The 16,956-nt window shown below is 40.6% G+C and overlaps 1 protein-coding gene across 1 annotated transcript in view; it reads right to left on the reverse strand.

The window, feature by feature from the left end:
* atp10a (ATPase phospholipid transporting 10A) overlaps positions 1-13,995 on the reverse strand; it is a 37,419-nt gene extending 23,424 nt beyond the window's left edge. The window contains exons 1-9 of the mRNA XM_034583328.1: positions 13,190-13,995; positions 9,052-9,256; positions 7,776-7,861; positions 3,705-3,811; positions 3,481-3,612; positions 3,130-3,260; positions 1,510-1,762; positions 865-1,082; positions 592-786 (exon numbers count right to left, since the gene is read on the reverse strand). Of these exons, the coding sequence (XP_034439219.1) occupies positions 592-786; positions 865-1,082; positions 1,510-1,762; positions 3,130-3,260; positions 3,481-3,612; positions 3,705-3,811; positions 7,776-7,861; positions 9,052-9,256; positions 13,190-13,614 (1,752 nt within the window). The 5' untranslated portion in view covers positions 13,615-13,995. The remainder of the gene's footprint in view (positions 1-591; positions 787-864; positions 1,083-1,509; positions 1,763-3,129; positions 3,261-3,480; positions 3,613-3,704; positions 3,812-7,775; positions 7,862-9,051; positions 9,257-13,189) is intronic.
* Between the last annotated feature and the right edge of the window lie 2,961 nt (positions 13,996-16,956).

Genomic DNA, 16,956 nt, shown 5'->3' on the forward strand with positions numbered 1-16,956 from the left:
ATGATCAGTTTCATTAACAGTAGCAATGACATCCATAACATTGAGCCAATTCATGTAGGAATCCTCACCAAGAAAGTTTTTCTCACAAAATGTATTGGTGATCCAAAAAGAAGTGTTTGAGCTGTCTGTCACGACATCATTATGTCACTATGACACACACAGACAAAGGTTATAACTAATATTGCTTTCTTTAGCAGGCGAGACAAAGATTTCAAGGCATTTATAAATGTAAATGAGTTATTTGTATCTTCTAAGGCCATCAAAAAAACCAACTAATTCATAATGAATTGCAGACTTTTCTACTACAATCCAATAAAAAAAAAAATCCAAATGGACTGGGTATATTTTCAAAGTGGACTCCACCCTTTATGTGTCAAATCCAAAAGTTTTCCTTCTAAATTACTGATTTTCTAGTATAGTCAGATGAGATTTGCAGTATATATTTTGTGCATACAATGATTTATAATGAAGTTACACCAACATTAATGTGATAAAGAAAAGCCTTCAGGCAGCCTATCAGACGAAATACATTTTTAACATTCTTAACCTGAAGAAGGAATGCTAGTGAGATTGTCTTGAGGTGAGTTTTACCTTCTGCCTGGGCTGGTTGGGGGAGGACACCACCACCGTGTTGCAGATGGTGAGAGCGATAAAGAAATCAATGACATCTGAGAGGTCAGAGGGCAGCTGGGACATTGGCTGGCTGTGAAAGCGCATGAAGTCCATCTGACTGCTGCATTCATTGACTTTGTCCAGGAGCTGGGGGTCGGGGGTGATATCTTTCTCCTGCGGGACAGAGGAGGATTTTATCAGTGAAGAGCAGACAGCACACAGTGTGATAGCGGGACGGTGATGCCCACTGACCATGGGGCTGCTGAAGGCCGTGTGCTTGGACAGGATGCTGGCTCGCTTGGCCTCTGCTCTGCTGCCCGTCCTGCGATGGGACTTGGTGCTCTGGGATCGCAGCACCACCGGGGCGCTGTGGTGGCTGGCTACGCTGTCCCGCCTGGGCAGGGTGCCTCCGTGAGATGTACACTCCTCTTCTTCAGAATCCATCTCCTGGTACATAGCAAGTCTTCTTGCTGGATAACAAACACTTTTCATTATTAACCCATTAGGACCGTATGAGATAATTGTGAAAAAAAAAAAAAACTTTAAGAGCGGGTGTGACATCTTCATGCTTCTCCCTTTTAAGTGTAAGATGTTCGCAAAGTTCAGGGAAACTTCAATGATTTACAATGAAAGCCAAATGTTTAACCCATAAAATATTTTTAATTCATGTTTCTATTTGCTGTAGAGGCTGAGAAATAACAAGTTTTGTAAACGTTGCCAATTCTGTCAGCTCTTCAGAAAACCTTCAGATTTTAGGTGGTCGTCAAACAACACGCTTTTATTTGCCGCCGTCTTAGTGGATTAAGAGGGAAGTAAAGAGACAATGACTGGTAACTGCTTTTGTGAAGGTGTGTGTGTGTGTGTGTGTGTGTGTGTGTGTGTGTGTGTGTATCTCACCATTGGCATCATGGGAGTACTCCACCCCTGCCACAGTGCAGCGGCGAAACACCATCTTGTTCTCCGTCAGCGTGCCCGTCTTGTCAGAGAAGATGTATTGCATCTGGCCGAGATCCTCGGTGATATTAAGAGCTCTGCACTGCAGGTGAGAGTCTGTCTCCTCGTCGTACAGATCCATGTCCTGATGGATGAAGTACACTTGGCAGATCTTGACAATCTCAATCGACACAAAGAGGGAGATGGGTATCAGCACCTTGGAGAGGAGAGAGTGTTTATTAGAGAAGAAAGAGGTAGAGCTGAACATCAGCATTTCCCAGCCTACATTGTGATATATTTTATATATATACACACATGTTTAGACAGAGCGGGCAGTGATATCTACATTTCATTAAATCAAACAACACCTGTAAATACAAGTTGAAATGAGTATGTGAAAACTAGTTCACAAACAGTTAAGTTAAAAACATAAAAATTACAAAAGGTATGGATAAATTCTTGAGATTTAAAAAAAAGGGTAAATGAAGATATGTAAAAACAAAGGATTGACACATGGAAAAAAATGGCACATTGTTTAAGACCAACACAGATGGAAGAAAAGTGTGGAGTAATGTAACCCCTAAAGTATTGTTTGCTCTGTAAATGTTTCATCAACATCATCAATAAAAACAAAGGTGAAAATCAATGGTTCATGTAGATAAAATGTAGTTAAAATCATCACATGAACAGCTCATAGCTAAAAGTTACAGATTACCAGTAGAAAAAGGTTAATGGGTACATGTATGAAATAAATGGTGGTGTTGTTGTTGAAGGGGTACTTGAGTATCTCAGACAACAAAGACAGGATTATATTATACATACTGCATTTCAGTTAGCTTTGCTGCGGGCCAAAAACCTATATAAATAAATGATATTTGAGTTCTTAGTAGCCGCTTGATTGTTTAAAAATTGTTCCCTACTGGGACATTTCCAGGCAACATTTGTGGAAAGTGGTTCCGCAGAAATGAGTCATAACTTTTGGGAGGGCAGGTCAGCATGCACAGTGCTTGTGCCTGGACGCTAACAGTGTCATGTGTTTATTTCGGGCAACGTCTGGCAACACTGGTGGGTCTCCAACCTCAAACAGTTCCTGGTTGTACAGTGTAACCATGCTGCTATCTTCACTGACCTCTCATTTATTTCAGCAGCAACATTTGACACAGGACAGGGTGACATTTGATCTGACATTTTTAAGTCAAACAAAAATAATAGCTGTCAGGTAGCACTTTTTCCTACTTTGGTCTTGATTATTATGCAGCATGAAAAGTACTTTGTCTCTCCTTTTCTACACCGAATGTGACGATAAGGATCTAGAGGTCACACACACACACACACACACACACACACACACACACACACACACACACACACACACACACACACACACACACACACACACACACACACACACACACACACACACACACACACACACACACACCTTTGGGGGATGAAATAACTACTGCCAATGCTTTGGATTTATAGCAATGCTTGTGTACAGTAGGATAAAATATTTCTAACTTAACGTGATATGGTAGGTCTTTTTTATATCTGTGTCTCTTTGGGCTTCTCCCCGTTTTGTACCTGAAAGACGATGATCAGGGTGAGGAAGAGATAAATGGCTGACATGATTGGTGATAAGTCTGTCCCCTCTGGACTGAGAACGTCAAACACAGGTCTCTTATCTCCGTACTGAAACATCCACAGCCCGTGACCTGGAACAACGACAGAACAAGGTCAACTCGTATAAACACATAAACGAGAAGATATGAATAGAAGCACAGTAAACACAATCCAACAAGACTTTATGTGAGATTTATCTTTTGTTTCCAATAAATCCAGCAAATGAAGGTTTTTTAAATTGAAATTTCTCAATACGACCAGAGGCATTCCAACACTCACAAGTGTAAACATAACTCTGAAACAGATACACACCCACAGCAGCAAACAGGCACATGACCAGCAGGATGATGACACACCAGAACACATCTACATTCATCTGTCTCTCCAGTTTGCTGCGTTTGTAGCGTGGGCCGTTGTTGTTCAGCATGGCTTTGGTCTCGTGACCTGCAAAGACACACACACACCGTGTTAGATGCAGCAGGTCAGAGGTCAAGTGTACAGTGTGACGGCCGATGACAGCTACTCTGGGGAATTACCTGCATAAATGACTATACCCACGGCCTCCTCTGTGTTGCGGATGGTGCAGCCTCGCAGCAGCAGGTTTTCTTTATAAAGTGCATCTCTTCTGCCACTTCGATGGATTCTGTCAAGGAATTCATATTACCGTGAGTTAGGGGTGGGCAGTACACATTGATTGATTGTGCCATACAGACTTCTTCATCGGTTGTGGTCTGAATAATTGTCCTTACACAGTATATTTTGGAGTAAATTAAAAGTACATCATAATCGCTATGTTAGCCAAACAGCAGCTGCCCTCATGCCAAGGGGCTGGTAATAAGGGAGCGGTCAAACTGAAAGTGTGGTGAGGTCAAAGGTTGCCGTCTAAGCTTAAAGAGATGAGTGGAGTGTCAGAACCAGACAGAGACATCAAGGCAGCCCCGGTAGAGGAAACTCTCCATCCCCAAAGGGGGGCATTTTCATTGGTTTGATTTTAAGTCATCCAACACAGAGCAAAATACAGTATTATGCAATAGAGTGTGGCTTAGGTGGCATATTTTGTCTGAACCTGTCCAGGCCTGAGACAAAACTAACAGAGCCCAACCTGAACAGTAGGCTTTTCAGTTGATTTTTTTCCGAACCCTACTAAAGCATGATGTAGTTAATATAAGCTTCTCTAAGTTTGTTACCCTGTCCCTGAAATGCATGGATATTTCTTGTTTTCCCTGATTCCTGCCATGTGCAGAGTAAAAAAATCAAGTAGATAGCCGAACCAACATCACAGAACTTGATTCCAAGTCCCAATGGGCTCAGGTCCGGGATCCAGCCCCACCATGAGTGCTAGTCCGCGGCTTTATCAAACACAGCTGAAACGACTAAGGTTATGTCTTTACACTCAGGTGAAAAATAGTGATGCTTGCGGAGAAATGGAGTATCTCTCCACACCAGAGCTACCAAGCCAACATCAGTTTATTCTGCTGAGCGCCTCAATCCATCACGCTCCAAAGCATCATGGACTTCCCTTAGCAAGAGCCCTTATCTCAGCACAAATCCCCCCTGATAAAGAAGCACTGAGCACGCGCTGCACCACAGAAAACCCCCTCGGGCTTTGAATCATTTAGGCAATTCACTGCTTCATCGCTGACCCTTAGATCTCACCTCAGACTTTTTATTTTAAAGCTTGTCAGGTTCATCTAAAACACCACTGTCATATAAAGACTGAATCCAGCTCTCAGAAAAGAAAGGAAGAAGTTTACTTTGAGCATTTTAACTCAAAGTGAGATGTGTGTTGAGCTGCGTTAAGTCAGAGCAGTGTTGTAAGGGCGAGCTGAGCTTTTACTGTCAGACGTAATTCCATTACTAAATCAAGGATTACAAACGTTTTAGTTAAACATCCTTGAGCTGGGAGCAGAGTTTAATCATTTCGGTTCTTCTTCCTTCAAAGCCATGCAGCTGTCAGCATGTTTACTAACAGGATCGTTCATCCTTTGGCCTCTGACAGCAGGCCCCATGACACATCAGCACCGTTATGGATTAATGGCAGTGTCGCTGATCTCACACAAAGCTCGTCCTCGTTCATAGCGCACACTGTTCGAGAAATTGATAACGCACCAGACGCAGAATGCCTTCTCTCCCAGAAAGCTGCGAGATTAGACTCAGTGCCACTGGTCGTAATGTAATAAAACACTGCGGAGACAATGCTGTGTCTGTGCTCCGCTGTAGCCTGGCAACTGAATACCTGCAGCATCTGGTCTCCTTCTGAGCAAAGAATACATGTCATAATCATGCGAGTGCGGGTCAGCCTGGCGGGTTCACTGTCAATTCAGAGGACACTGCTCGTCTTCTCATCCTCACACAAACGTATGTGTGTCCGAGCAGAGTGAAGACACGGTGAAAAGACAGCTAGCATGAATTCAAGTCTCTGAAAAAATCTGGGCGATGCAAACAAGCTCCATCTCACTGATAAACATATAACGATGAATGTTTTAAAAGGGGCAGGTTGATACATTTAAAGGAACAGCCAGTAGCTAGTTAGCTTAGCTTAGCTTAAAGTGAGCAACACAGCTCTTTCCCAGGGTAAACAAAATCGATCCTCGTAGCACCTCTAAAGCTAAATAATTTCACTGGGTTTTTATTCAGGTAAGTGTTCATCCGTCCGGTTTTATAGGAAAACTCCAGCAATTCAGTTTCAAATTAATCCAATTCACAGCTAAATTTATACTTGTCCTGACTCCTGCATGTTATTCTCAGGGACAATCCCTCGCCTGAAAGTCTTGGAAATTTTGCTGTTGTTGTCAACGCATCCGATGCGTTCTTCATGTGACAGGCCCTCATGGTTGAATGCACTTATTGTAAGTCGCTTTGGATAAAAGCGTCAGCGAAATGAAATGTAATGTAAAAGGCAAACTCTGGAAAACGTTCCAGAGTCCATGTCTGAAAAAAGTTAAAAATGCACACAAATTCAATATCTAACTTTCAAAATAAACTCAAACCGATCTTTAAGAAACTCTCATTAGATAAATTCTCCTTTCTTATGGGCAGAAGGTTGCAAGATAATCCATGCAAAAAGCAGTTTGTCTCATTCCATAGCCTTTTCTAAATGTATTACTTGGCCACTTTCTAGCAACCAAAATAACCTGACCAAGAGGCTGAAACTGCAGTAAAAACATTGAAACCTAAGTAAACTTTGATTTTGACCCGACAGCACCTCTAAAGCTTTGTAATTACATCACATATCTTTTTTGTTTAGTCAAAACACACTGGGTTTTATCCGAGTTAAGTGTTCCTGTGTGGGATTTTTTTTTTAACCACTATGAGCATTTTACTGCAAACAGAGACAAAAGGAAGTTAGGTGTAACACAGGAAATTAGCTGAGTGACTATCTGAGCTGAGCTAACAGGGTATCTACAGCTATAGACAAAGACCACACCAAAGTGAAAATATACTTGTTCAAAGTGAACATACTTATGTCTGACTCCAACGCATTGATTCACATTGTCACAAGTTTGAAAGACTTTCAAAACACAACACAGTTTGCTTCCTGAGCACTTCCAGGCACCGGCTTTCACCACCACAAGTACTCGTCTCTTCAAACATGCATCTCCCCATGCTCATTAACTAACTAGCAGGCTGGCTTGAAAGACATCAGTTAGACCTAACCATAGATAAACAATGCAGCACATACCAGAACGTTTTTGTTTCTGGCAGAGTAGAGAAATGTGCGTGACCTTTGACAGTGACATGCCTAAAAAATGAAGAGTCATCCAATCTCAATTTAAGACCATTTAAAGATAGGTTTGGTAATCCTGCAAAAAGCAGGCTAGACTTTGAAAATATGCAACAGATAGATCACACCCCCTCCCATCAGCGCTCTCGTCAAAGCTAAGCCACAACGCTACGCACACTGCTTGACAGCTGCTAACTGCGGACCTTTCCATGATTAGCCAACTTCTATCGTCTTTGCTTCAGAGGTGTATGTCTCTCTGACTGAAGACTCCAGTCATGTGCAGTGAGAGCACAGGCAGGGAGCATGAAGGCAAGCAGGTCAGTGACAGACAGGTGCACCAGCCAATCTTTTCATTCTGACCAGACAAATATGATCAAAGGTGTTTCAGAAACAACTTACCAACCCTATCTTTAAAACAGTTTCAGGAGCTTCAGTTATTTAACCCTGTGTTAAATAACTGAACTGTCCAGCTATTTTCCATGCCTACAGATACAACAGCTTTCGTCATGAGGTTGCAAAGAGCAGCTGATGGTTCATTTTATTCTGCTGCTAAACAAAGCACATGTATCTAAAAACGTGCACGGTCAAATGGGTGAAACCCTGCAACCGCATCCCAAGAAGGCAAATTGTAATCTTGATTTGGAAAAACTTTTTGAGTCATAATTATACGTTGGAAACTGCAGGCATGTCAACAAACCGCAGTTTCACATTATTTCCATTTCAAAGCTCAACATTGCTCAAAATGTTACTGCACTCATTTATGACCAAATGAAAATGAAATCTTTAATGAGAGTTAACAAATTTAAAAAGCCAAGCATCTCTGAGTCTAAACAGATGGTGGGCGTCCGCCAACCACATACACACATGGGAAGGAAATACTCACATGTAGCCTCGAAATCTGTTCAGGTCATTGTTGGGTTTTTCACATTCAATTATGCTGTTGTATTTTAAAGGGTCGAAATCACAATCCTGCAAACAGAAAACAGGTAAATAAATTATTTTTTCTTATTCGTGAAATTTTTACAATTCCTGACCAAAAGAGCTGATGGTGCCCTGACAAATACTTGCACTAACACTACACTCCAATGTTTAGTTTGCATGGGCAACTTTTCAAGACTGCAATACCTACTTCATAACAACGATAAGTGCAATAATTTATCTGTAAGTGATGTCTTGTGGAATTTTGTGATGTCTGTCTTTTTTTGAAATGTTTAGATATTTATAGGATTTTAATAAATCTTTGTCTTGGGGAATTTTCAAGATTTCTTTGCTGTGTTATGGGTGAATGCTCTATCTGGACTGTTGAGAATAATCTACCTATCTATAGTATATGTGTGATTTATTAGTGTTTGTCATTATGTTGCCCTCTTGCATCGACCTTGTTGGTGCTTTTTTTTCTCCATATAAATGTTTCAATTATGTGACTTAAGGTAAATACAATTTTCTATTTCCCCAAACCTTCCAGGTTTTTCATGACTTTTTAAACTCTTCCTTTAATTTGAAAAACATCCAAACTGGTACAGATATAAAATAAAATCGTGGGCAGGAAAATAAAAATCGTGGGCAGGAACATTTCTGTAAAATGTAAAGTGAGCAAGTGTTTGTGTAGATGCCAGATGGAGTCAAAGCAAATTTAGGATGAAAAAGAGGTGCCATACACGTGGAACACGCCGATGAAAATGTCAACTTAGAAAGGCAACGAGATTTGAGAGTTGTTTATCGATAAGGGTCGACGCCAAAATTCAACAAGCTGCTGAAAGGGCAGCTTGTTCCTCCTGCATACTCAGGCTCCACCCCTCGTCTGAATGATCTGGAAATGTTCCTTTTGTTGAGAACGCATGTCTGACATATAAAAACTCCGGCTGCATTCTTCAGAGTTCATGTCTGATAACAGTAAAAGACACAAAAGTTCAGAATCCAAAAGTGAAACTTAAACTGATCTTCTAGGGTCTCTCAATGGATAAATTCTAATATCTGATGGCTGAAGGATGTGAGCTAAAACTGTGAAACAAACCTTCTCTGAATTTATTACTTTGTGACCAAAGTTCCTAACCAACTCTCAGTAAACGTTTGCTTCTATCAAAGGATTTAACACACACACACACACACACAGTTTGTGTGACCACAGGAAATCAAGGGGTGATGAGCATCCGTCTCACCAGGTCAAAGAAGCTGCGGACGACCTGCCTCTGCTTGAGGTTGGTCTCTCCGTCCAGTGTGGCGGTCTCGATGTGGCACAGGCGGTCAGGGTCGCTGGAGCTCAGCAGCAGAACGTCGGCGGGGAGGATTTCGTTGCATCGCAGCCTGATGAAGTCTCCCACCCGCACCTCCTTCCAGTATTTCTCCAAATAGCGTCTCTCCGCTCTGCCAAAACCATGAGGAGGCAAAAGAGATGGTGTAAGCTGGGGGATGAGAGATGTGTAGCTATTGTTTTCAATAACTGGTGGTTCTATAAACAGAAACTTCAGTTCCACTTCCATAAATCTGGAACAGCAGACATGTTGAGCATGAAGGAGGACAGACTGTTTGCTGGTGCTAAAGCTGTTACCACAGACTATAGTGGTAACAATTCCTCTTAACCTAATATATTCCTCTCAAAGTCTTACTCAATATGTCCATCTAAATACGAAACATGTCCAAAATGTATGAACACAACACTGCGTCCTCAGAGGACTATAAACATACTGTATGTGGGATGTAGGTGGAGGGACCGGAACTTTCTCAGGAGGTTTAAACAAATGTTATTCCCCAACTGAAGAGAAAAGGATCTCATATCTCATATAACACAACACTGCCTTTGTCACGAGTCAAAAACTTTTTGTTTTTTAGTGTCAACACACAGATTCTTCTCTCCACAGATGTGGTTGTGTTGTTATTGTAAATGATGTCACTAATCTGAGTGGAATTTGCTGCATTGGACGGGATAACAGCCCTGAGACTATATTGATGGTAACCAGCCTTCATTTCTGTACTATGTGACTAACCTGGTAGCAAATATACTAAATAATAATACATAGCTCTGATAGAAACCACCACTATATACACACCCGCACTCACTGACTGACATTAATGAGTTAAATCAGAGTAAATAAGAATATTTCTTTCATTTCATTGTCACTGCAGTTCACGTGGTTTCATCATGAACATCAGACTATTTCCATGCACAAACTGTTTAAAGAGAATGGGACAATAATAACACAGAAAAAACAACACAGGGAACATGAGATAGTAAAAACTCATCTTCATAACTGTTTGTGAGGTACAGTTATTCTATTGCCTAAAGAGAACTCAATAACCTGTGAATAAAAAAGTATTTAGATCAAGGAAGTGTTGAATGTGTGAATGTGTGATAGAAGTGTGAGACATTTATACCAATGCAAACATTGGCAAGTGGCCAAAAATAATTACTCATAAAATGATGCTTAATTATCGGTCAACTTGTTAAATTCATAAAATAAGTGAATAATTAAGTGAATAGTCTTTTTTTTTTATTGCATGCACTGTAGAGCTAATACGATTATTTGATTAACTAAAAACTTCTTATTATCTGTTTTCATAACTGATCACTCACTGAAGTCATTATTAATCTCTGGTTCCAGCTTCTCAAATGTGAAGGTTTCTTGGTTTCTTTGTCTTTATTCTCAATAAACTGAAAGTGTTTGAGTTTTGGACAAGTGGTTGAAAAACTAAAGCTATTTGAAGGCGTCACCCTGGGCTGTGGACGACTGTAACAAACTAAATAATCGTTGCTTTAAAAAAATGCCATTTGTAAGTTTCTACATTCCAGCTGGGAACAACAATGTGCTTTTATTTTGAAGAGAAGAACGGGGAAGGCTTTTTCTATAAGAGAAATAAGATTTCCTGTCACCAAGAACTAAAACCAAGAACAAAATCCTGAAACAGCTGAAGAAACGTATAAGGTGAATATGTCTACTCCTTGTGGACACATTTACATTTTGAATGTGTAAATCTAGTGAGAACATGGCTTTGTTATCTTTGACTTCACACCTTATTAAATGTACACAGCCAACTGGAACCATAACATACCAGGATCATGAATCTATGAATACTAATGAAATAACCTCGAGCACTCCTCTTACTGGTGATCTTTGTTTAAAAAGGTCACAGCTACAGTGAAAACTTTACTTCTAAAATGAAAGCAGCAGTACTGAATGGAGGAAATTGTTTTAGTTCTGTGTCAGGGGTTTTCTGAGCGTTTAATTATTTGATCAATCTTTATTTCGATAGATTTATGTCAAAAACGACTTAAGTGTTTTCTGAAAACAAGGAGACTATGCGTCCTGTGGAAATGCATTATTCCTGTGGTGTAATGGCGGCCAGAGATCTACCCTTCAACGATGACTGAATGAGAAATTTATCTTCAATTCTCTGTAAAGAAAAGAGGGCAGTGGAGAAGAAGTCCGACACACGTCACTAATGAATGATCCGGTTGTAAAAGAGTATATCAGCTCAGATAGAAAACAACTAGATAAACTGCTGCGGTAAAAATGAGGCGTTAAGTGACCTGGAATCCAGATTGTTTCAGGACAGCGCCAGTAGATGCTGATGTCACTTTTAAAAACTGATTTGGAGCAAACTATTTACATTCCATTTAAGTACACTTGCAAATGTGCGATTTCAGTGTGTATGTGCATGTGTCTTTGTAGCGGCTCCACAATCTACATTTAGGAGGAATCCTCTGCTGTAAATCATGACTGTTTCCATCATTCTGACTTTGTAAATATTAGTGTTTTTGATAAAAATGGAATTTCCTTTATCACAAATCCGGACTCCCCCTACTTTGCCACGTGAAAAGTGGCTGTGTGAGGATGGATATTTGTTTTACTAGACGTGGGTTCACCTGTAGCTATAGGGAAAGTGATCCACAGTGTGAGCGACTTTGTGTGTCACCTTGAGGAAAATGACACAAGGCTGTGGTGTGGGGTTAAGCCCAGTCAGCTGTTATTGGGCATGAGCAAGGAGATGTTTTGCACAATACTGCCAAAGCAGAAGAAAATTAAATTATGTCCAACCTTGACAGAACAACTCGGGTCAAGCTAAAACTCTGTAGCGGCCGAACACTGAGCCTTTTGATTACCGTGAATTATGCTCTGTACATGGTCGACAGTGCTGCTTTTCATTAGCAAAATACACTCTGCGTGCACACACACACACACAGACTGGGGAATATAGCAGGAGGGGTCTGAATCGCAGGGCAACTCACAGTACGATACGATACGTGATACATGGCCCACAATACCGATAATATCAAGATATAGGGATTCTGCGATAATCAATGTATTGCAAGACAATCATATAACGATACATCATGATAACTGTCTAACATGATACCTGAATAATACAAGATGCCCCTAAAGAGTAAAATAACAGGATTTGTGTATTTATTCACTGCAATTTGGTGTCACTCAAACTGAGATGAAACAATGTACAAAAAAGTGCATTGGTGTCATTGGTGAGTCCTCCTCAAACAGTTCTACAATATACTGTCTGTGTTATTGTTTGTGTGCTGGACGTTGTGTGCAGAGCTTTTTGTAAACAGTCTATGGAGTAAAGTCAGAAAACTTTGTGTTTATCCTACCTGGTTTATCTGCAATTAAGATTATATAGTAAAGGATTTTCTGAAAATGACACTAATTTTGCTTTGTTACTGTTCAAATTTGTGGCTTGGATATAAGTTTGAATGACTTACTCAACTGCTCTTATTTTTTCATACACTGACATGTGTCAGTAATTTCAGAGTTTGTTAAACATATTGATAATCCTATCTCACGAGTCAGGATGATGATGTAGTGATGTACCGATATTTTGTCCCACGCTTGGTTAGCAGTAGGGCAAACAGGTTGTTGTTGAGTCATATTAAACCATGAAAGCACTTGCGTGTGTATCATGAGGATTCACACCTCTCAGACAGACAGGCGGGCAGGAAACAGGTGGGTTTTTTCAGACATTTAGATTCCATGTGAGATATATGTTGCTCGTGTGTTAGCCAGGTTTAGCTTGACTTTACTTCCTATCCTGGACTGACAAGGCCAAAGTGGATGCATGACCACGATCAAGAAAAGTCAAAAAAACAAATCAACACACCTTTAAAACTACAGGGTTTGACACTTTAAAGAGTGTGTTGATTGTTTTTTTTTTCTTTTAAAGTGCCCTCATCTGCTCGTGTGTAGGAAGCATTAGTTGCAGAGGACAGTTTGTTCAGTGGACACTGATGGACAAACAGCAGCATCTGGACACACATCTGGCTGCCCTGGCTGTGTCCAGGCCCTGACGTACCTGCTGAAGACCAGACAGTCCATGTGGTTGATCTCTTTATCCGACCTGTGTCTCCTGTAGTCCTCCCACAGGTCTTTGATGGCAGTGACTGACAGGATGAACACCACGGGGGCCAGGGCCAGCTCGGGCTGGAACGCGTTGACAACCGGGACAAAATTCAGCAAAGCGATGAAGACAAAGTAAACATTGGCGAACCTATGGAACTGCTCGAAGAGGTTCTTTGGCAGGAAGGAGAGCACCGTGTACTTGGTGGTCTTTATCTTGTTGTTTGCATAGTGTCTGTTGGGGTTTTCTTCCCCCTTGGAGAGGTCGTACAGTAAGTTTGTGTGGACAGTCCTGGTCTTGTTCTCCTTGCTCTTCTTCTTCTTCTTCCTCTGGACTTTGGGAGCTTCGGACATCCCGGCGGCGTCTCCGCTCCGCGCCATAGCCCTGCCTCAAAACTTTCCCACACTTCAGCTTGTCGTGTCCCCTCACACACTCACACACACACGGAAAAAAGCAAACAAAATGCCGCCTATGTTATCATTCTTTGTCCGTGTGAAGAGAGCCTCCCGTCAGTCTCTCCGTCGGGTCACACGAGCTGCTCCTTTGCGTCCATGTAGACTCTTCGGGAAAACTTTTGCTTGTTTAGCTTCTTGCTTTTCCCTGAGGATGCTCCGATAGTAGGAGGCTCAGCTCGGACTTCCCCCGGGCTCGCTGCTCGATCTATACATCATGTGGATGGGGCTCAGCCGCTGGTCGCAGGGTGGCGCTGTGTGTGTGGAGCAGCGGCGCCGCGCAGGCTGCGCACACACAGGATGTTCGTCAGCGGGTCGGTGGTCGCTCTCCTCTGGAAATCTGAGCCACAGGCCCCTCCCACCCCCCCCAACCTGGGCTTTCAGTCTCCAAGTGCCACGCGGTATTATTGGAGTTTACACTGGGCCACAGGAAGCAGCAAGTACACACTCCCTAAACACTATTTATACATATGTATGTTTACATGTGTGAAAATACGAGTTATACCAGTTAAAAAGAGTCATTCACCTCTTCAGTAACTCACGCCTGTAGCACCTCTAATGCAGAATGTGAATAATAATAATAAAACTAATAATCATGCTAATACTGCGGTGGACCAGAGAGCTCAACATACTGCAGATTAAGAAAACATGCAAATTGAAAAAACACGTGCAAATTAAGAAAACATCTTCATCAATTTTGAAGTTGTTTGAAGTCTGCTACTCATCATCGATGATGGAACTTCACAAAGCGTTGGACTACAGGCAGATTCATCACTTTTTTGGGTCCCCTGGAAGCATGTCCAGTGTATTTGCATGTGTTGTGACTTTTTGCAGCGCATGTGTCATCAAATTGATGAAGTTGTTTTCTTAATTTGCACGTGTTTCCATCATTTGCAGTGCGTTGAGCTCTCTCAGCCATCATAATAGTATTAATAACAACAATAATAACAGCAGGCTATTTACAGAAGCGTGAAACGATTATTTTAAATAAAGTCTTGCGAGTAACTTTTGGTTAATTATTATGTATATAGGAAGATTTTAATAAGAAAAAAATCTGTTCCTTTTTAGAATTAATGAGAAAACACATTTTTGATTTAGAAAAACAATTGCAAAATGCTGCATTTGTTTTTTGAGTCAACAAGTGTGTTCATTCGGAATTGTTTAATGTAAATTGAGTTCTGAGATAATTTCAGAGAAATTCAAATGCAACAATCAAGTTAAGCAAACAACAAACAACAAAAGGAAACTCAAATAGGCAGATGAGTATAGAACAAAACATGACTAGAAATTAGTTTTGCTCAATACAATTATTTTTAATATGACATCATTTAGTGCATGTATTTATACATTTTTCTTCTTTACACTGTTTACTTTTTTCTAGTGCAGTTCTAATTCTTGAAAACAGACACTATACATTATCATCTTATGTTACAGTCAAGTCTAATGTAACTAAATTGACAAAACATCAGCCGATAGTTTTGGCCGTCAAGGCCATTCAGTGGTTGGTGCATAATTAGACGACTGAAAACTTCTCAGACTAATCCGTTTTCTTTGTTAGCTTACCAGCACGACTTAGTGCCAAACACTGACAGATCATTGACTCTGTGAACCTCCTCAGCCTCAAATCTCGAAAAACTGCAATAAGCTGTGAAAACGTTTAACCAGCTTAACTAAAACTAATAAAGGTAGCAACTAGTTGGTGAGAAAAGTTAAAACATCTATATGTTAGCAAGCATTTCAACTCACTACAGTGAAACACTTTTCTAAATAGCACAATACGATATTGAAATTTTAGGTCACACAATCACCACAACAGCCAAACATGTGGTGCACAGCAGTTTGGCTGTTGATTTCTCTCAGTGTTTTTCCTGCCCCTTAGTGGCCAAAAAACAATAATTGTAGCTTTAAATCACAGCGACTCTCTGACTCAGTGAAGTTACCAAAAATGCCATGTGTAACCTTGATGCTTAAATTGAAGTATTTAATTCCTGCTGTCTTTTTGACATGTTCCTACACTGTATTGCAAATACACCACATTCAATCAAAATGTAGTATTATTTTATTCATACTGTTGACTGCTATTGAGCTGTTGAGCTGCTATTATTACCAAGTGTTTCACAAAATTATTGTCTGACATTTTTCAAAGAATCATCAGATTTGAAAATATAATCCCACAAAACAAGACAAACAGCATGCGGTGCCTTTAAATGATGCCACTAGGAGTCATTAAAGTCACAAAATCCTACACAGGGGTTTAAAGTTTGTTGTAGGGATTTAAAATGTACCAGCAAATCATACTGTACAGGAGTAGGTTGCAGGAAGAAATTCCTAAAGGGAATGTGGAGTCATGCCCGAAAGCAAAGCTCTGAAAAATGAGCACCTCCAGAGACAGACTGTCCAATTGGCCAGCAGGTTCCCCAGAAGAGAATAAATCAAAGGCCTATACCAGCATCTGCAGCAGTTTGCCGTGGGAACATCCAGCTGTTGGGCTAAAAACTAATGGCTGATTTTACACTGTGGCATCTTGGCATGGAGAACAATTCAATTTCCCAATGATGAATGACCGGAGTGAGGTGCGAATCTGAGACAGTAAACCTCTGTGGCCTCAAAAAGAAACAATTCAAAACTAAACCGGGCTGTATTTCTCAACTGAAAATAGAAATCATCCCATGCTTTTTCTTCCTTTTTGCAAGAGAAAGTTTCTTTTTCACAAGGTTCAACTTCACCTGCAGACTGTCATCGCCTGGTGTTAGGAGAGAAGCAGTGATAATGCTGTAACACATTTAGTTTAGTTTTAGCTCTGTTTGTTATCTACCCACAGAACTCACAGAAATATTTTGAATGTGTTAAAACTGCAAATGGAGAGTTGGTATTTTTCATTTTGTCACTGAGTGGAGTCCATATTCATATTTTCTGCCCCTTCGGTATGGAGTCCCTCCTCAGAGTGAGCTGGCATGCTGCCCTTCAACATAAACTTGTGGCACAACCCAATGGATCTCTTTATATCACGGTCATGCATATTTGAGTAATGGGCTCTAGCTGTACAGGAAAAAGCATTTCTACCAGCAATATATTCATTTCAAGAATACTGTCTATACCATAGAGTTAGGCCTCTCATGTTATCAGTACAAACTGAAAGACCTTAAAGAAAGACGACACACAAAGCATTGGTCATTGTACTGTTTAGTATACTGACATTATTATATAGTTTAAGTTTTCTTTTGATTTTCTATGAATTAGTTTTAGGGGGGAATGAAGATATTTTCTTAA

Source organism: Hippoglossus hippoglossus, chromosome 4, assembly GCF_009819705.1.
Source record: "Hippoglossus hippoglossus isolate fHipHip1 chromosome 4, fHipHip1.pri, whole genome shotgun sequence".
NCBI lineage: Eukaryota > Metazoa > Chordata > Actinopteri > Pleuronectiformes > Pleuronectidae > Hippoglossus > Hippoglossus hippoglossus.